The 22,167-nt window shown below is 41.8% G+C and overlaps 1 protein-coding gene across 1 annotated transcript in view; it reads left to right on the forward strand.

The window, feature by feature from the left end:
• Positions 1-13,897: 13,897 nt before the first annotated feature.
• The window catches only part of homer2 (homer scaffold protein 2), a 161,981-nt gene continuing 153,711 nt past the window's right edge, over positions 13,898-22,167 (forward strand). Inside the window, exon 1 of the mRNA XM_039772799.1 lies at positions 13,898-14,586. Coding sequence (XP_039628733.1) covers positions 14,582-14,586 — 5 coding nt within the window. The 5' untranslated portion in view covers positions 13,898-14,581. The remainder of the gene's footprint in view (positions 14,587-22,167) is intronic.

Below are 22,167 nucleotides of genomic sequence, written 5' to 3' on the forward strand. Positions count from 1 at the left end.
ACACGGTAATAATAATTGTTTTCTTTTTGTTGCTTGTGTTTTCTCTACTGATTTTGAGGTAAATAGATGAGTCTACTACGCTAATATTATGTGTTTGATTTAGCAGTGTGCCATTGTAATGTTCTGTTTTACATAGCATACTAAGAGGAAAAAGAATTATTATTTAAGGTTGTATATAATTATTCTTTAACGTACGTACACTTTATGAAATTCATTAATGTAATGTAATGCTTTTATACAGTACCGCCCGACAGTCGCTTTTAAAAAACTAGCAAAACCTGAAAAAAACATACTGTATTAACGTAGCAGAAGGCTGACCTTGGAAAAGAATGATAGATAGATAGATAAATAGATAAACAAACAAACAAGAAAAACAAATAACTAAATAAAACGCTGATCAAACACGTTCAAAAGCTGGCGAGTTAAACACACATATACTGCAATCACCTAAGCAATCGCCGCTATTCACCTTACAAAACACACGATACACAACCTGTATATATATTTATGTATATTTATATTTTATATGTATATTTATATGTGTATGTGTATGTGTATGTGTATGTGCTTTTGAATAGATCTTTTCATTATATATATATATATATATATATATATATATATATAAACTTGGAGCCCACATTGCAATGAGCACACTTCTAAAAATGCAGCCATTCAATTTTATTAGGGGTCTCCACAGCAGATCATCTTCTTCCATATCTTCCTACCTCCTCTTAGGCCTTCCTCTTCTCCTCTTCCCTGGCAGCTCTATCCTTAACATCCTTCTCCCAATATACCCAGCATCTCTCCTCTGCACACGCCCAAACCAACACAATCTCGCCTCTCTGGCTTTGTCTCCAAACAGTCCAACCTGAGCTGACCCTCTAATGTACTCATTTCTAATGCTGTCCATCTTCGTCACACCCAATGCAAATCGCCACCCTTTACAGCAGAAAGCACCAGAAGCTCCTCTGTCAAGCAAAGTAACAATTAAAGCAGTTAACGGGGCCAAGATCAGGAATGAAAATGATTGGAATAATCATGGATTTGTTCTGTCTTCACGTGACCCAGAACAGAGCGTGAGGCTTAGACCTTGATGGACAGTGATCGAGATATGTATTAGGTAGCAGTTTAATACATTAAAGTGTATATACCAATAATTTAGCAACTTTAAAGATTTCAGTTGAGTTGTTTAATCTTAGTTCATTGCCTTTTTCTTTAAGGGGGCCAATGTGTTAGGTTAGGAGACTTGGGTTCGCTTCCCGGGTCCTCCCTGTGTAGAGTTTGCATGTTCTCCCCATGTCTGCTCCGGTTTCCTCCCACAGTCCAAAGACATGCAAGTTAGGTGCATTGGCGATCCTAAATTGTCCCTAGTGTTTGCTTGGTGTGTGGGTGTGTATATGTGTGCCCTACAGTGGGCTGGCGCCCTGCCCGGGGTTTGTTTCCTGCCTTGCGCCTTGTGTTGGCTGGGATCGGCTCCAGGAGACCAACGTGGCCCTGTAGTTGGGATATAGCGGGTTGGATAATGGATGAATGTGTTAGGTGGGGAGGGAGACAGAGGGAGTGGAAAGTGATGTACTGTACTCTCAGTGTACTAAAAACAAGGAAAATGTTTTCAAGGAGCTGAGAAAGCACAGCTTCAGTGTCTTTACTTTTTCTTTCACTGATCTTATAATAGAAACAGCGTCATTCAAGCCAAGATACATCACAAACTTCTTTTTAAATATAATGGAAAATCAAATAATTAAAAAAAAAATTGGAATAGTCCAAAAAGTTTGCAGAATAATTGACAGATAAATGACAGCGAAACCTTAAAACCCTGCCAAGTGCTTAATCAAATAAGTACAGAAACCAAAGAAATGGTTGCATTTATAGTTCAACTGATTAACGGAAAGAACCGATTGACTCGCTGCGACAAACAGCAGAGTCCGTCTCTACATAAATAAATAGTGGATCTGAAAGGCACGAGCGAAAAGCAATTTAAGGCGTGATTTGAACCACTCATCGAATTAATCTGAACAGAAACACGCTAAACACCCCCACCCCACCTCCATACACACCCCCAAAGAGCAGATAAATAAAACATTACCGTGGAGGTGATGAAGAATTCATGGGACGAGATGTCGTTTTGTCTACGGTGTGTGCACTCGGAAATGCGTGTTGACTCAGAAGTAATCCGAGATAATGTAGAAGATTTGAAAACCTCAGTGAGTGCAGAGCCAGCAGATAAGATCACCTGATTGAAAAGCCCCTATCGCTCTCAGCGCTTAGAAGGTTAAAGATGTCAACCCCTAACCCCCCGACCACCACTGCTGTGGTCATCTCGGTGGACGAACAGTTATAAAAAAAGTACCGATTAATGCCATGTAGCCCTCCATTTACCAACCTTGTGCAGGTAAGCCAAATTTGAGGGGTACATAGGTGCATGCAAAGCTGGAAACAACCCCGGATGGGATGCCAGGCACTGGATGAGGTATGGAGGGAACTGACAACTTCACAGTAGGAGAAAAAGATATTCTGAATAGAGACAAAGCAACCAACGATCTATCCAAAATCAAAAGTATGAAGTGCGAAAGGGGAGTTGTCGTAAGTAATATGGTGCAGTGGAACGAGGTACGAGACGAGCCCAAAGAATAAATGTTAGAGTGCCAACTGTGTCGCCTCGTAGCACTCGTTGTCATGGATTTAAACAAAGAAATGACAAGGCTGCAGTGCCTCTTCTAGATAAAGAGATGTTCACCTGAGTGGTGCATCTCAGGTAGACCTCCTTCCTACGGCTAATGAGATGGAACCTTCCAGGAGTGCCTCGTGTTTAAAGTCCCAGCATTCCTGTGTGAATTGCCTCTACCAGACTGGGATTAAAACCTCACCTCTATCCATAGGCTCCATCCATGTCGACAAGGCAGGCTGAGATGTCTGTCCACCCACAATGGCATCTACAACATCTGTTGGTGAAACCACGGCAAACCAAGAAATGCTAAGAAGTAATGTTCAGGGTTCAACCCAACAAGGAGCTGTGTCAATCCTGGAGTCCAGTTGCACACAAGAAGAACAAATTCTCGACTCCTGAGAGCAGAGACATTGATAGACGGGTAGTGGAGATGACAGATGGGAGAGCCACTAATGACACAAGGGTCAGCATTTAAAAAGCACGTAAATATTTGCTTTTTTACCTTAACCCATTATATAAATATACCCGGGTGCTGCAGCTCGTTATATTTAAGTCTGCTAGGGAAATGAAACATTTGCGAATGTTGAATATGAATCCAGCAAGATGCAAAATCTAATTAACCTATCTGATCTGACAAACAATAACGGCAGCCTATGCACCGAGGGAAAAAAAAGACAAAGATAAGTGACAGGGGAAAAAAAAAAGAAAAACCTCAGAACACTCACCTACACACAAAGCTGTCAGCCGAAATGAATATGCGCTTGAAACAGAGGCAGTTGAAATGGATCTCCGGCGTCTTCATCCTGCCCCTCGCTCTGCGATCGGAAAGCTCCCGGGTTTGAATTGACTCCCTCTCGGCCTCATTCCTCCCTTCAAGACATCTCTCGGCTCAGCTTCTTTCAAGTGCTTCTTGGTAGTGGCCTACTTTATCTGACCTTTACTAGTTGCTTTTTCCTTGTCTTCTCATCAAAATGAACAGTGGCTTTTCTTGGACGTCTTTGCTGCACAGGTCCACCCAGTATTGCTGATCTTCCTCTGATTCATTACAGCGGTTACTGTGCACTTGCATTATGAACATTAGAAGGTTATGAACATTAGAACACCATACAATGCATTATGAACATTAGAACAATTGAGAAGAGAACAGGCCATTCAGCCCAAAATAACATCAAGTCGAGTTTTGAAGGCCCCTAAAGTCCTACTGGTCCACCACACTACTTGATTGCTATTCCATGTATCTATGGTTCTTTGTGTATAGAAAAACCTACTAACGTTTCTGTGAAATTTACCCTTAGCAACTCTCCAATCTGTGTCCCTGTAGTTTTGTTGGAGATGTTAAGCCTTTTAATACCAACGTAACCTCATATGAATACCACAGTTTATAAAATTCATTGTCCAACAAGTCACAGGGCCATACCTGGTCGCTTATTCCAGGTCTCTATGGTTCTCTTGGTGAAAAACCTGGTAACTAATTATGGCTGCTCCTCTTGATGCTTTCTTCAAAGTATGCTCCATAGGCCTTAATGTTTCGATAGTGACCCTCCTTGGTTTTATTTTTTTGGTTGTGTTTCCCTCCCACTCCCCCTGTCCTCCATGCCTTATACCTCCTCTGCATGAATCTGAGCCTTCAGGATCCTCTGCACCCTAGTGTCTTCATAGCCTCGTTTTTTTTTTTCCAGTGGTTAGGATCTCCTGTTCACGTTCACCACACACCAATGCTCTTTCAGTAGGTGCTGTCCTCATTGTAATCTCTGGTCTTAATAAGAACAAGAGGAGACCATTTAGTCCATTTGTCACTCATTTCTTTAGCTAATTGCTAAGCCAGGGTTCACCCAACTCCAGTGCTGGAGGACCACAGTGACAGCAGGTGTTCATTCTAACCATTTTCTTAATTGGTGACCAGTTCTAGTTGCTAATTAACTTTTTTTTCATTCCTTTTAATTGACTTGTTTGTTAAGATTTGTTGCCCTGAATGTCTTCCTCGTTCCTCTGAATTGCTCCATTTCTTTCCTTCAATGGCACCCAAACAGAAATGAAACATGAAGTGTGTGAGCCAACAGAACACCAACTAAGTCAGGGCCTCAAACTCCAACCAGTTGCTTAATTTGGTGCCGAGTCTTGTCGTTAATGAAACCCGTTCTTGAATTCCATGGCCTGTTGCTGCTCTCATTGTGTAACAGCAGACACGTCCAAAATTGTTGATTTTCTCTTGTTAAAATGTTTTGAGGACCTGAGCAGATCGACATTCCTGAGACCTTCACCTTTCTTTATTTACAGATATTGTATGATGGACATGGTTTGCCAGTCCTGTTTTGGCTCATTAAGGAAAACAAAACAGCTAAGGGGTCTTAGTCTTCGAGAGCAAGTCCATTAAAATGAATTCAAATGAAGTTAATTAGGAGCAAAAACAGGTCACTAATTAAGAAAAAGGGGTTAGAATGAAAACCTGCAGGTACAGTGGTCCACCAGGACTGGAGTTGGGGACCCCTGAGCTAAGCTGTCCCTACATCTCATCCAGATCCTTTTTAAAGGTTATCAACATTTCCTCTTCAACTCCATGTCTCGGTAGTTTGTTTCAGATTCCGACAATTCTTTGAGTAAAGAACAACAACAACATTTATATCTAGAGCACAATTTTCATACAAATGATGTAGCACAAAGTGCTTCACATGATGAAGAAAGAAAAATATAAAAATATCATTAGGCAATACTAAGTAACAAAGAATAAAGTATAGTCTGATGGCCAGGAGGACAGAAAAAACAAAACTCCAGGGGGCTGGAGAAAAAAAAAAAACAAAATCTGCAGGGGTTCTGAGGCCAAAAGACCACCCAACCCCCCTAACATCAATGATCTCAATCAGTCCTCATGGTTTTTAGTCTTCACATGGAAGAACTTGATGCCGATGGTAATGTGGACCTCTGCCCTTCAATCCATCAATGGAGAGACATCATGGTGCTTTGATCGGGTGGTGCTGGTGGCACAGATCACCACCACAGAGAACTGGAAAAAAAAACAGCAGAGAAAGTAGGGGTTAGTATGGATTTCAGAGCCATGAAAAAAAAAGATAATTCAATGCATATACAGAATATCAGAGCTTCACTAAAATGAAGCTATGAGAAAGCCATGTTAATGTAACGGGTTTTTAGCAGTTTGTTAAAGTGCTCCACCATATTAGTTTGGTGAATTTCTATCAGTCAGCTATTCCAGATTTTAGGTGCATAACAGCAGAAAGCCACCTCACCACTTCTTTTAAGTTTAGCTCTTGGAATTGTAAGCAGACACTCATTTGAAGATCTAAGGTTACGATCTGGAGTATAAGGTGAAAGACATTCTGAAATATAGGATGGAGCAGATGACTGAAGGCTTTGTAAATCATCAGCAGTATTTTAAAGTCGATTCTAAATGACACAGGTAACCAGTGTAACGACGCTAAGACTGGGGTGATGTGCTCGGATTTTCTTTTCCTAATTAAGATTCTAGCAGCTCCACTCTGCACTCGTTACTATCGATTGATGTCTATTTTGGGTGGTCCTGAGAGGTGTGTGTTATAGTAATCTAGCCGACTGAAAACAAAAGTGTGAACTCATTTCTCAGCATCTTTCAATGATATAAGAGGTCTAACTTTCGCTATATTTCTTAAGTGAAAAAATGCTGTCCTAGTGATCTGATTAATATGTGATTTGAAATTCAGGTCACAGTCAATAGTTACCCCTAAGTTCTTTACCTCCGTCTTGACTTTTAATCCTAATGCATCAAGTTTATTTCTAATAACCTCATTAGATCCATTATTGCCAATCATTAAAATTTCTGTTTTCTCTTTATTTAGCTTGAGAAAATGACTATTCATCCAATTAGAAACACAAGTAAGACATTGTGTTAGTGAATCAAGAGAATCGGGGTCATCAGGTGCTATTGATAAGTACAGCAGTCTGTCATCAGCATGGCTGTGGTAGCTCACGTTGTGCCCCGAGATAATCTGACCTAACGGAAGCATGTAGATTGAGAAGAGCAGCGGACCCAGGATAGAGCCTTGTTGAACACCATATCGGATATCATGTGTCTTTGAGTTGTAATTACCACAACTAACCACAATATAACCACAACTTTAAAGAAATTTGCAAAACCTGTGGTTGCTTTGTCATTCTGAGGTATCGAGCGTTGCTTAATGAGGGGCAAAAAAAAATTTAAATGACTTTAGATAAATAGCAAGTGCTTGAATCAATCCCTAGGGGGGAAATCTGGAAATTTCCACGCAAAGCTGCAACACAACAAAATGTATAAAAAGTGAAGGCGTCTGAAGACCTCCTGAATCCACTGAATGCTAACATTCCCAAGTTATCCTGGTGTCTCAATGCTGCTGTTCCTCAGTTTTATTCTCATGGCTGGTTTCACCTCTCCACCTTTATACCCTACTAGCCGTCCCCCGCGGCTCTGCCCGCGTAGTAGTGAAACAGTACTGCGAGGAGGGCCCTGCCAGGCTCCACAGTCCTGAGGTCCCGCTTCCCCTCCCCTTGGCCCGCAGCCTCTGTCTCGGATTAATGCGAATATGTCGCCCCTGCAAGCAAGCTATGATTCTTAGCGAGATGAGGGAAGTCGCAAAATCAACTGGAATGTTCAAGCAAATTCTAGAAAAAAAACTCAATCTAAATCCATTAAGTAGTTCTCTCGTGAAAAGTGGACAGACATACAGACAGACAGACAGACATTGGATTTTATATATACAGAGAAGGGGGCTTTTCCTTGGCTTCATTTCAGTAGGCCATATCCTGATGGCACCCTTTTCCGGTGGCTGTTCCGTCCACCTCACTCTTGTATTTTTATTCTGCTCTTCCTCGCCTTTCCTTCCTGGACACACATGAAGCCAGACTAGCGTTGCGCCCCTAGACCTTCAATCTTCTTCCCTCCCTTTGACTGGCACCTGCCCTTCCCTCACCTTCATTCCTCTCCTTTATCCTCTCAGGCCTTCAAATTTTTGCCTCTACCTTTACTTCTTCAGTGGTCATTTCTGCCCAGAAGAAAACTGGAGCCCCTGCCAGCTCTCTATGTATAAGTTACACCCTTTGTCACTGTAAAAATCACATCTCCAGGATGCTCATTTTTGGGCTAATTTTTAGAATTCTTGCAAAATCCCTTTGTTCACGCAGACACACACACACCTTTCCTGCCCAGAGCGACGATCTTCTGTTCTTGCTCTATTTCCTTATATTGAGGGGTGTGACCACAGTGGAAACTAAAAATGAAATGACAGTGGATCCGGTGCATATTCAGACCCCTTCACTTTCTACACACTTTGTTGTGTTGTAGATTAAATTTTAAAGGATTAAACTGCCCTTTTTTTTACCCATTACTCTACACTCAATATCCCATAAAGACAAAGTGAAAATGTGTTGTCAGCAAGGCTTGCAAATGTATTCAAAATCAAAATCAAAACCTGAAATCTCTCATTTCTATAAATATTTACAACTTGGTAGAAGACCCCTTTGGCAGCTTCAGGTCTTCCTGGGTAGGTCTCGACAAGCTTTGTGCTCATGGATTTAAGCAGTTTACCCCATTCTGCCAGATACTCTCAAGCTCCACTTGACTGGATGACAGGCATATATAAGCTGCCTTCTTCAGGTCTCTCCACATGCATTCAATGGGAATGAAATCTGGACTTTGGCTGGACCACTCAAGGACCACCACCCCAGTCTGTTTGTCAAGTGCCTTGAGCATGGGAAAGGTACTATATAAATGAAATGTTTTACTATTATAGATAGATAGATAGATAGATAGATAGATAGATAGATAGATAGATAGATAGAATTCTTCATTGTCATTATGCATACACATAACAAAATTTTTTGTTGGTAGGACTCGGCTTCAAGGCAAATTACGTAAAATACACAATACACTATAAATAATAAAATAAACATAATAAGTATAAAAGATTATTATTATTATATTAGAAAGTTTCCTGTTCTGTCCCTATTATTCGGCCTTGACCACGCCCCTCCACACCGCTCGCCCAATCATCACTCTTGCTGCGCACATCCTCTCTCCGTCCCACCCTGTGACACTCGCAGTGCTGCTAACTCGCCCTTCAACGCAGTTGCTTATAATGGCAAATTATCTTTTTGAGAATGTTGAATTTTAGATCGCGGTACACAAACAGTGGAAATAGCTGATAATGAATGTTGAAAAAAAGAAGCTGCAAACAATAAAAATCGAGAACAAAGAGAATCGACCAATAAACAAGAAAGAGAAAAATATCCAGAACAGAAATGTGAAACAGCAGCGTTTATAGAATGTAAATTAGAGGATAAAGTTATTCATAATATTGTTATTGATGAGGTATTAATGTAATTTAATTCTTTAATAACTTTTTATTATGTTTTACTTTTTTACTTTTAATTTTTACTGCGTTTTATTATTCATTGGTGTTTAAAATAGACAGTTGTGAAATACTCAAGTAACGGATTTTCTGCCTGTGGAACCTTCGGTCGCGTACAGCCCCCTTAACCCCGACACAGACAGGCAGTCACAAATACGTTTTATTTTAAGTGGGGCAGTACTTTCCCTTCGCTTCCCATTACAGGGCACAGTACACAAGCACAAGCACAGTCACAGTCCTTTCTTCTCTCTCTCTCTCTTTCTCAGATTTCCTCCTCCCGAATCCTCTGGCTCCTCAAATGGATTGAGGTAGCCCCTCTTATAGGGCACCCAGAAGTGCTGCAGGTGGTCCCAGATCTTCTTCGGGCAGAACTTCTGGGTGTGGCGGAAGTGCTACAACCCAGGGAGCAGCAACTGTCCAGGCGCCCCCTGTGAGCCAGGGGGATTGCCCTCTCATTTTCCGGGGGAGGTATTGCCCTGAAAATGCCCTCTCCTCTGTTCATTCCATTATAGGGGTGTCCAGACAGAAACTAAGGGCCAAACCATCTTCCTCCCTCGCCCCGCATACTCTTCTATATTCCAACTATTTAAATGCAATCACATTCTCTAACAGAGGAGCGCCCCGACACTCTTCAAGCGGCTCAGCCTCGAGGCCCAAAGGGGTTGGCAAGTGAAGTGAGCAGGAAGCAGTGCCCCCTATAGTTCTTCTTCTTCTTATTATTATTATTACTACATCGATAATTGATATTGACTTAAAATATATAAATTAAAAAATACGTATGAATTATTGATAATATTCATTATTATAATGTTAGATATTAATAATATAATAATAATAATTCCCTCAGTTCTGACCAGTCTTTCTGTCCCTGCTCCTGAGAAGCTGCCACCATCGTCCTTCATCAGAGGGAGCGTACTAGGTAGGTGATCAGCGGATGATCCCTGCCGCTGAGAAGTACCCCCACAGCATGATGCTGCCACCGTCATGCTTTATGATAAGGATGGTATTTGGTAGGTGATAAGCAGTGCATGGTCTTCACCTAACATGGTGCTTGGAGTTCTGACCAAAGAGCTCAAAGTTTACCTCATCAGACAAGAGAATGGAGAATGGACAAGGGAATGGAGTCTACATGTCTGGGGGATTTTTGTTTTTTTTCTCTCAAATGGCCCCAAAGACACAGATGTTAGGTTAAGTGATGGCAATAAAATTGTCACTGCAGTACAAATGGGTGTGTGTGAGCAGACCCCTGAGTTCTATTCTGTGCTGGTTTCTTCCTTTTGTTCAGTGCTGCTCTGATCCTCACTTCAGTTAAACCAGTTAGAGAATATTATGTTATTTTCTGAAATGTCTGTTATTGTTACCTGATTGGCTAAAGTCTGAATAGTCCCTGGCCTGGATTAAGAGGGTTAGAAAATGGCATGACATGAAGAGTCCCTTAAAACTGTCGAATTGCTCTTCCGTCATGGAACGTATAGGTAGCGTGTGACACAAGGTAGACGACGGTCCGGGTTTCTGTCCACACTGGTCATTGACTACAAATCTGTTAAGGCTAATTCTTTTATTTATATGAGGGCAGACAAGTGGCTGATGAACTACAGTATTCACCCCCTTGGATGTTTTCACATGTCATTGTTATACAACATTGAATCACAGAGGATTTATTTTTGATGTGTTTGACCCTGATCAACAGAATAAAGTCCCTTTAATGCCAAAGTGATTGTTGACTTGTTAATGAGGACGTGCCCTCCTGATAAGGCGATCAGGATCTGCGATCCTAAAGTGGAATCAGCGTGTTCGCAGACAGAAGGGTGAATAGCACTGGGCGCAATTAGTTTATATATAAGGGGGAAAAAATCACCCTTACGTGCAAAAAAAATCGCGAGAGTAACAAAAGTGTGAACAAACCCGCTGTGTGATTTTTGCTTTGGCGGAGAAGCGGCTTTGACCCCGCTAATCTTCCCTCCACCTGAAGGGGGCGTTGTTTCACGCTAATTCTCTAAAACCGACATGGCTAAATGGGGCGGGGCTTCGTGTAAATTGGGCGCGGAATATGCTAATCCAGTCTCTCTCTCACTCTTTCTGTTTTTTAATTGTTAAAGAAAGTGGAAGTTCTTTGGTGTTCAAAAGTAGCCCGATTTCATTCGGGTACTTGGCCGCCCACTTACAGCACATTGCGGTATTTCTGCGGAAGCCCGCTGACGTGACGACTGTGGTGCGTAAAATGCGTGTAAAGTAGGCTACATGGAGGTGTGAAGCGAGGAAGAGGAGGCGGACACCCTCGTGCGATCGGCATGTTGTCGTCTGATTTACACCTGTAGGAGAGGTGATGGCGCGTGCGACGTGTCTGCTGCAGTCCTGGGATGGTTTATGCCGCAAATGACGCAATATAAAGTGAACATTGTGAACTGGCGTGTACACCAACGGATAATACGTCAAAAAGCCGAGGCTCTTTAAGCATTGATGCCCAGCAGGATTGGATTAACACGGATTCAAGATTCGTTTATTTGTCACCTATACAGTTATCCACGTACAACGTGCAGCGAAATGTCAACCTGGTTCGTTACGTACATGATGCAAAATAAAATGAAAAGAGATATAGAGAAATAGGAACGCAAGTAAGACTAAATAGAACGACACAAGAGAAATTTAACCAATTGTATCTCTCAAATGTTGATAGTCGCTTTCGATAAAGGCGACAGCCAAATAATAAGTCATAATAATTTGAAATGCGCTTAGTCCAGTTTAAAATTAAGGTGGTCCGGCATTACTTTGCTTGTGGGTCAATTAAGAATTTAATCTACTAACATTTATGGATTATGTTAACTGATGATCAGTAGTTTCCGCGCTGGACTGTCGCCCTGCCGAGGGTTTGTTTCCTGCCTTGCACCCTGTGTTGGCTAGGATTGGCTCCAGCAGAACCCCGTGACCCTGTAGTTATGATATAGTTGGATAATGGATGGATGGATGGAGGAAGATCAGTAGTTTAGTAGTTATCTTTGGGCGCGCATCTCAGAATCGCTTTAATTAAAACGCGAATGATAAATATGTACATTTTGAAGAATATTTACCGCTCCTTTAAAGGCCGATTATTGTAAAAAGCGCTACATTGGACAATGATTGATCAATAAAATGAAAGCGCATCCTCTAGCTAATTCAGAGTCGCGGGGAACCGCAACATATCGTAGCAGCATTGGGCAGAAGGCATGCAGGCGCTATCACTGGACGGGACGCCAAATCCACACACACACTCGCTTACAGGGGGCGTGGTTACAGCTGGCAATTAACCCGACGTCCGCCTCTTTAAATCTATTGGTTAAGGATGTTTTCTAAATAAGTGTTCATAAATTAGGCGGGGATAACAGCATCAGGCACATATATGTAGAACAGTCCATTTTAAATATAATCTGGTTAAACAAAATATAACTTAAAGTGTCAAAATAAACTAACAATATACAAGGTGTAACATACACTTGTAAAATGACATAATATTATGTCATTTATTATAGTTATGACATAACTAGCTGTGCTACCCACCGAAGACAGCTTGTAATTGAAGTAATTAATGCAGACCTTTGTATTAACGTTTACAATGCACCATCTATTGGAATGTATTTTGTAATGCATGTAGTAATAAAATGCATTGCATTTGTCGTTCCAACAGTTGGCACATCACAAAAACATGTAGTACTAAAGTGCAGTAATTCAAACATTTGTGGTGCACCACCTGTTGGAATGACGGATGGTATGGGATTGCATCCTTTTGGCCGATTTCAAGTTGTAACCTGACTTGCATCTGTGGGGTAGACAATGTATGCCATGACTTGTGCAAAACTTAACAAATAAAGGTGGCAGGGTGGTTCTTCAGAGAAGTGCCACAGGGGAACCATTTTGAGTTCCCAAAAAGACCATCCACATGAAGGTTCCAGCAAGAACATTTATTTAAGTCCATAACAGACTCCATAAATAATCATGAATAGTTGATAAAAGATTTGTGATTTGATTGTTTTGGTCCTGCTGCACCGCTTGGTGGAATGTCCTGCAGGGTAGAGCTAAAAATAATGATGGATATTTAAAGATGTGAAGAAAGGCAAAACGCATGATTTCTGCCCGGCTGCCTTCTTCTTTTATTCCCAGAAGTGAAGCTGAAGCGTTGATCAATGCCGGTCGAAGCCCATTCGGAGCGGGTGGTCAGACTCGGACTTCAATGACCGGGCCGAGGTCCCCCTTGGTGTCCGGAGCGGAGCGCGCGCCCCCTCAGTTACATGCGTGAACTTTACGGAGCGCGCGCCCCTTAACTTTGACAAACGGCTCACTGATAGACGAAAGAAGGGGGGCTTGGGCTGCTGATGTCTGATGCGCCGTGATCACCTTGTGTGGGCGGGTATTGTGTCTTGATACCCAATAAATGGGAATTCCGCTTTTCTCCTGTAGTCCAAAGCCATGCCGTCATAGTGACTGGTGTTTTCTAAACAGGCATCGGTGTAGATAGATGTGTGTGTGTGTGTTGGTGTGTGTGTCCTGACGTGTCGCCCGCCTTATGTCTCGACTAATGCAAAATGATTGGAAAGGCAGGTTAAGAAAATCGAGCGGTGCGTCCCGTCCAGAGTTCCTTTCTTCTGTTGCACCTGTTGCTGTCTGGGTAACCTCCGGCTCTCCCCCATAGCGAGCCTAACCACCTAAAATATTTAGTAAATGGTTGGATGGCAGAAAGAAAGACTGGACAACAGCAGCAGCGAAGGCAGTAGCAGCTCGCCGGTGTCCTTCTCTAGAGACGCTAACTGTTGACAGAAACGCTCCGATGTCACTCTGCAAAGAAGAGCATGTGGGAGGATGCCGCCGTAGGCAGGTGGGATCCGCTCTGTGTCGCTGCTGCAGCTTCACTCGCAAGGCGAGCGGCGCACATCGAGGAGCGGAGCTTACTAAAGAAATAAAAAAAAATCAAATCCAGTCATCAGAAGAAAAAGCGGCAGAAGCAGAGACGCTCACGGACTGTTCAGATCAATCTTCTTTTCCACCGATAGCGATTACCGAAAAGGATCTGCAATCGTTCTCTTACTTTTTTTAAAATTTTTATCTTATTATTTCCCTGGAGCACATTGGCTAAATGGATAAGGAACGTGCGCTCGCTCGAAGCCGGAGAGAGGCTTTTGATAAAGAGGGAAATTAAGCTGCCGGCTCTCTGGCTGTGTGCGCGTGCGTGCGTGTGCGTGTATGTGTGTGTGTGCGCGTGTATGAGTCACAATCTCGTATTTCAGCCCTAGCTAGTGTGGCCGGCTGCTTGGAGCTGGGGCCCGATATGGACTCAAAGAAGAGATAATTCCAGGAGGAGGAGGTGGTGGTGGAGGAGGAGGTGTCGGTTGTGGCGGTGGTACTAGTGGAAGGGGAAACAATTTGAGTGCGCCGAAGAACTTTTTTATTATTATTTTTTTAAAAAAGGACTGGACTTTAGAGGAATAAAAAAACAGAAGAGCGAGTGAACAAAGTTGGCGTCTAATACTTCTGCGTGGAGCTGGAGCCGTGGTCTAAAAAAAACTCGGAGGAAATGGGGTGAGTTGTGGCAAGTGAGCTGCGCCGGGTTACTGGGTAGAAGGAGGGGGGGGGTGGTATGTCCGTGATTGACATTGTCTTATTTAAATACTAAAACGGACTGTTTTGTGTGTGTGTTTGTGCGCGCGCAAGCGTGCATATATGCGTGTGCCTTCGATAATTTCCCCTCGTCGTCTTAATGCTATCATCAGTTGCCTGACGAGCAGTTCTAGCAGTTCACTTCAACGTGCTTCAGCGCAGGTTTCTTCTTCCGCGATTTCCATAAAATCGAACGCAATCCACGGAATATACTGTACTGTAGACGCGGGGGCGCGCACTAATGTGTGGAAGGCGGCGCGCGCGCACGGCTAATCCTACCAGTACTTTAGAAAATAAAGGGGGTCCGTATTGGTTGAATCGCTATTATTGGGTGGTCCTTTCAGTCTGTTAACCCATCTCCGAACTGTGGGAAACCGCCGACTGACATTGTCAAGCAAGAAAATGTCAAGTTATGCAGCCAGCTGATAAGATCTCTAATGTTACACGGGACTTTAAAACCACCCTGTGCTGTCACCAGTATTGAATGTGCACACCATGTTGCACTGGAGTGCAATCCGTACAGTTGAAAGAACGGAGCGTGGAATATTACGAATTACTGGCGTCCCATCCGGGACTGGTTCTCCCGGATTCCTTCATTAAGCCCCGACTTCCCGCTACGTCAGCAAATAAATGGATAGCCATGAGAAGTTGTTTTTAGTCAATGTGGAGTTTTTCATTCCTAAACGATTATATCAACGTTTCTAATAAAGACTGTCAAGTTAAATGCTACTAACAGCAATGCAGATGAAGAGTGCAGCGCTGAAAAGTTGAGTATTTAAATCACATCGCTTGTACAGGGTTAACGGAATTTGAAGCTAACGTTGCAACCCAAAACCTTTTAAAAACCATACTTTCTAAATAAGCTCCAAAGTTCGTTGAAAGTTTCACTGGATGACCTTCAATGGAAGGGGTTCTTCTGTGCCGTCCCATTGTCGAACTCGTGATATAAATACATTTAATCTGCGGGCGGGCAGTATGGTGTAGTGCTTAAGGCTTTGGACTTCAGACTGACTTTGTGTGATCATGAGCAAGTCACTTCACCTGCCTGTGCTCCGAAAAAAGAAATGTCAACAATTTATTTCTCAAATGTCGTAAATCGACCTGGATAAAGGTGTCCTCGTAATAATCGTGTGAAACCCGCTTAATTCAGTTCAGATTTAAGGGGGTCCGGCATTGTTGTGCTACATAGTTCCGTTTGTGATGTTTGCCTTATCTTGACGCACGATTGATAGTTTATTAGATTCCTTCGTATCTATGGGCGCTCATAAATCCCTTTAATTACATGCGTCTGATGATGGATATATAAGACTTAATTTGTACCCGGGGGAAAACGGCCTTTTTACAGAAGCTATTTATATAAGTGTTTGTATATATGTATATATAGAGAGAAACTATTATAAAAAAATAAAATAAAAAGCATTCCGTTTCTTTAAATGCTGAAAAGGCGCTATATTGAACAAAGTATAAGCACATCATCAATCCAACATATCCCCTTAGCATTGGACACCAGGCAGGAACTGACACTGGCCGGGACGCCGAATCCACGCTCAGTGGCTCACGTGGGACGTAATTGGAGTTGCCGAATAACCCAACGTACACTTCTGGAACTTCTCAGTTAAGATGTTTTCTAAGTAAGTCCTATACCTTCTAGAGTTGTGGTTATGTAAACACTTAACAACCTGTGTGAAGTCGGCATGCGCTCCCTGGGTTTTCTCCTGCTTTCCAAAGACATGCGGGCTATAGGTGCACTCTTCAGAATAAGGGTGGGAAAGTGGTTCTTCGGAGTGATGCCATAGGGTGACCACTTTTTGGTTCCCCCAAAGAACCTCCTTTGCACATAAAGGTTCCAGAAAGAGTTTTTATTTATTTCAATCCATATCCGATTCCATAAATAACCATGAATAGATAATAATAGATCTGTAAAATACCAATGTGTTCTTGGTTTTTCAAAGGACTTTTACTGCACGCAGTAACACAATAAATTCAGGTTTTCTTATCTGTCAGTATCCTGCTTTGTAACCTGCTGTGAGAATTTTAAATATTTTTGTTTGTCCAGAACAATCTAGACCAGAACTGGAACAAAGCTCACCAGTCCTATCCACGTAATTCTTCTAAAATAACATCAGGTCGATATTTGAAGGTGCCTGAAGTCCTCCTGTCTACCACACTATTTGGTTACGTATTCCAGGTATCTGTGGTTCTCTGTGTAAAGAAAAAACTTCCTGTTTGTCTGAATTTCACATTTAAAAGTTTCCAACTGTGTTCCTGTGTTTAAGATGAACTCATTTTAAAGTCGAAGTCTCAATCCGCTGGACTAATCTCTTCATAATCTTAAACTGAAAAGACTCAGCTCTTTTAATCTTTCTTTAACTCAGCCCCTTGAATCAGCCTAGTCGCTCGTTTCTGGACTTTTTCCAGTGCTGCTTTGTCCTTTTTGTATCCTGGAGACCAAAACTGCACCCAGGGCTCCATATGAGACCTCACCAGTGAGTTACAAAGCTTGAGCAGAACCTCATTGAACTTGTATTCCACACATCAAGGCGCTATATAACCTGGCATTCTGTTAGCCTCCTTACTGGCTTCTGTACACCATTTGAAAGTAGGACCCTTTTAAGAGCTCAAAGAAACAATTTCATAATCAAAGAAGCTTTCCTAGAATAAAATTCCCCTTTGTCAAACAATGGTTCTGCAAGGAATCACAAAACTTAGTAAAGTACCATTAAAGAATCGTTATTATTAAGAGTTCGAATTGGCATTGCTTAACTGGCCCCTGTGTGTGTGTGTGTGTGTGTGTGTGTGTGCTTTCATCCTGCGATGGTCCCGCGCCCTGTCCAAGGATTGTTCCTGCCTTGCGCTCTAGCTTGCCGGCATGGACTCCAGCTTCCCAATGACCCTGCTCTAGATAAGCTGGTTTGGAAGATGGATGAATGTGATGGATAAATGGTTGGCCCGTTTAGTTTCAAAAGCTTTAATAAAGATGCTATAGCATTGCTTCTCGTCCAGGATACACTTCAATGGCTGCGCTTACGCTATAGAGGATTGGATTGCTAAAAGTGAGGGTTGATTTAGAAGGGCTTAAAATGATGGGGTGCCCGATCTTCACTCTTCTAACAAATGAGATATAAAGCCGGGTACAGAAAACGAGCGGATTGGTTAGTTGACGTGCAGTAGGAAATCGGGTATGGAAATGTACATGCGCAGTAGACAGAAGAGCGGTCCTGTTAAGTTGGCATTTAATGATGTCGCCGGTGTGCATTTAAAAGTTTATTACGACTTTCTTACGCATTACATCTTTTAGTTTGTAAGATGACAATGTTTTATTTTAGATTTTTGTTTCTTCTCACGGAAACCACAATTACATGAAGAGCAAATCCGTTTTGAATATTTTTATTACAGGGTCGGCTAATGCCTCGACAGCAGTGCGCACATCACATTCCCACACAGTTTAGTGTCACTGGTCGCCCTGATGTAGGCTGACCTATCTGTCGTAGTCATAAATAAAGAGCACAACTTATCAATCAAGCAATCGAGTTCGTCAAATAATTTTGGCGTTTATTAGAACTGAAAGTGCCAAAGGTGAAAGATAGATAAGGCACTGTTTACAGTATGAAGATAGATAGGAATTGCGCAATATAATAGATATAAAAGGCACTATGTGATAAATAGATAGGTTATGGAAAAAAGATGATCCGCTATGGCAACCACTAGCGGTAGCTGCCGAAAGAAGAAGATATGATAAATAGATAAGTCACTTTATATAAAGATATATGGATACTAATTTCTTGCGCATTGATTGAAATTGCCATCCTGTTAGGAACTGGACATTTTGTTATATTCCACTTTTTTAACGGAACAGACTCCATAAAAATGGGACCTCTGGTCACCCTACACTAATGTTTTTTTTTTTTTTTTCCTTTTCTTTAACATGAGTACATATTGGAGTCCTGCTATGAGACCGATGTGGACACGTTGAGGACACGCCAGTACACGTTTGGAAATGGCGGCACTCGTGCGGTTGCTAACGACTCCTTAACCCCTCGGCCACGCTGCCGGTTTGGTTGCTACAGACGGCTGTCTTGCTGCGAGCGTAACGATCACAGGATCTGACCTGCGGTTTGAGGGCATGTTTGGCGTCGGGAATTGCGTTACAAGGAGTTCCTCTGTTTATTGGGGCCAGCAAGTTCAGCCGTGGTAATGGAATTAAACTCCCCCTCAGCAAGTCATCCCAATTCAGGGTTGTGGGAATGTGGCGCTCATCCCGGCTATACTGAGCACAAAGCTGGAGACAGATCTATAGAGGGGGCTCCAGGTCGGGTAGAAGTGCGAGTCACCAAATAACCCAAATTATAGGAATGTGGAGGAAAATCTTACATTCCATCCACACACAAGGAGAACGTGCAGACTTGACACGGGAATCAAACTTAGCATGGCGGATCGGTGAGGCAGCAGAGTGACTTGACTTAAAAAAAAAAAAAAACCTTACAGGATTGTTGGTAGAACAGAAATCTCTAATATATTGGTGATCCTATAGCACAGGCTGCACTGTACAGGCTCAATTTCTACCTGTAGGCTTTCTCTCTGGGGTCAAGTGGGGAGCAGTGGCAGACCTTTGGTACATTTTTGGAGCCTGTTATGGAGGCCCCTTTGCAACCAGCAGCGATGTCAGCTTATCTTCTTCAAGAGGTTATTCTGTGACAGATGTTTTTGTAACCTTTTAATTTGTAATGTAGTATTAATTTGTATTATATTACACTATGTTATGAATACTATTTTTTGAAATCCCCTTCTGATACAGTAGACACCCCAAATTTTGAAATAATGGGGGCCAAAGTCACTTCTGGGAACCCTCTGGGAAGGTTAAACTTCATTAGATTTATAGGCCACCCCTACTGATAGGAAGGGATCCAGAAATGGAAACTTATTCATCAATCAAAAACAACAACAACAAACTATTATTTCACAATAATTTTATCAATATTTATAATAATTACTGTGTTATTTCATAGAAGTTTTATTTTTAAATAATTACTTGCTTATTTATAATAATTATTGCATTGCTTTGCAAAGATATTGCTGCCTGCTGTCATCAGTATCAAGTGACGCATGCTCCAGTGACAGTGACAATCATTGTGGGAGAAATCGATCACACTTGTAGTTTGCAGTCAAGTGACAAGAAATGAGCAGACATTATAGGTGTATGTTGTGCACTTAATCCTACATGTGCTGACCGATACGTTTAATCGGCCCAGTTTGGGGTCACAGGAAGCCAACGATCATCCCAGCAGCACTGAGCGGAAGGCAAGAAGCAACCACGCTGGACACTGGTTTCTACACCAGTATAATTTGATAGCCTAGTAATACATGCGTGATATTTCTGACTGGGCTGTGCAATAATGACTTTGATGGAAGCTTATTCCTCCTCATAAAAATAATTTTTCTCAGCAATTGTTGCATTATTTACAGTAATTATTGCATAATTCCTCAAAAGTATTGTGTTAATTTCACAATAATTCTATCTATCGATTGTAGAAGATAGGCCCCAGACACAGACAGACAGACACCGTATGTCCAATATGCACATGTTTTATTTATACCGGTCCTGCACAAAACACAGTGCTCCAGCACAATATTCAGTCCTGCTCTCCCTTTCGCCGCCTTTACTCCTGTCTTCCCAAGCTTCGTCCTCCTCCTCCCGAAATCTTGCTTTTGAATGGAGTGAGGCAGCCTCCTTTATAGTGCAACATCCGGCAGCTCTTCAGGGTCCCGGGGAAGATACTACTGATAGATAGATAGATAGATATGAAAGGCACTATACTATCTATCTATCTATCTATCTATCTATCTATCTATCTATCTATTATATAGTGCCTTTCACATCTATCTATCTATCTATCTATCTATCTATCTATCTATCTATCTATCTATCTATTATATAGTGCCTTTCACATCTATCTATCTATCTATCTATCTATCTATCTATCTATCTATCTATCTATCTATCTATCTATCTATCTATCTATCTATCTATCTATCTATCTATCAAATGTTTAACATGATAGATTAAAGGCCAGAAGTCCACATGACCATCATCATCAAATTCTTCCATAAGAACCCTGAATACCAGGAGGACTGACTGAGGTCATTTATGTCAGGTACAATTCCTAGAAGGGACTGGGTGGTCTCGTGGCCTGGAACCCCTGCAGATTTTATTTTTTTCTTCAGCCGTCTGGAGTTTTTTTTTTTTCTGTCCTCCCTGGCCATCGGACCTTACTTTTATTCTATGTTAATTAGTGTTCCCTAATTTTAATTATTTATTTTGTCTTTTTTCTCTTTCTTCATGTAAAACTCTTTGAGCTCCATCATTCGTATGAAAATGTGCCCTTGAAATAAATGTTTATCTATCTATCTATCTATCTATCTATCTATCTATCTATCTATCTATCTATCTATCTATCTATCTATCTATCTATCTATCTATCTATCTATCTATCTATCTATCTATCGAATTGAACAGACTTTACAGGCATATACTGTTCATTTAAACCTACGTTGCTGAGGGGAAAATTTCATCCACCCAGTTTAGGGTCACAGACCGCACTGGTTGAAAGGCAAAAAGCAGTCATGGTGGATGCAGGTCTCTACCCCTCAGTGACCAGGCCCAATAACCAGAACAGTATGTAATATTACTGACTGAGCTGTGAAATTCTGACCTCTCGTAAATATTATTCCCACCACTCAAAGAAAAAAAAATATTTGTTATTTTACAAAAGTAATGTGTTATTTTGAGAAGATCTTAGCTGCTGCTGCCGCTGGTGTTGTCCTGCACCTGCCCGCTCTGGTCGTCTAGTGACAGCTAGTGAGGGTGAGATTAGGCAGGCGTGGAGGTGCGGCTGTACTCTTATTAGTAAAGGTGCCCGAGTGTTTCTTTAGGGCGTACCCCTCCACGTGAAGGTTCCAGAAAGAACCTTTAAATCAATCTCTGACAGGCTCCATACAGGAAGGATCCCTGAATAAATGGTAACAGATTTGTGAAATGCCAGTGGGTTTTTGATTTTTAAAATGACTCCTGCTATGTACGTTCAGGTATCCGTTAGTCTCCTGCTACAGTAGGTAGCCTACCTTTCATTAAAGACTTACTGTAGTTTTACTTTCTACATATTAGAAAGGTTTTCAAAGCAGAAACTTCATATGCAAAGAACTCTCCCCAGAACGAAATGGTCTTTGGTCAAACAATAGTTCTATGAGGATCCACACAACCCAGTAAAGAACCATGGAGTTCCATTAAAGAACCAGAGTGTAGGTTGTTGTTGAATGGGGGTCCATATTTTGCTTCGATATTCCCCGGTTATCAGCGGCTGATATTGTTCTTCTTTAAGTGGATCATCGTCTTCCATATCTTTCTGTCCTCTTCATCTTGCTCTGTCACACCGATCACCTGCATGTCTTCTCTCACCACATCCATAAACCTTCTCTTAGGTCTTCCTCTTCTCCTCTTCCCTGGCA

Source organism: Polypterus senegalus, chromosome 12 (assembly GCF_016835505.1).
Source record: "Polypterus senegalus isolate Bchr_013 chromosome 12, ASM1683550v1, whole genome shotgun sequence".
Taxonomy (NCBI): domain Eukaryota; kingdom Metazoa; phylum Chordata; class Cladistia; order Polypteriformes; family Polypteridae; genus Polypterus; species Polypterus senegalus.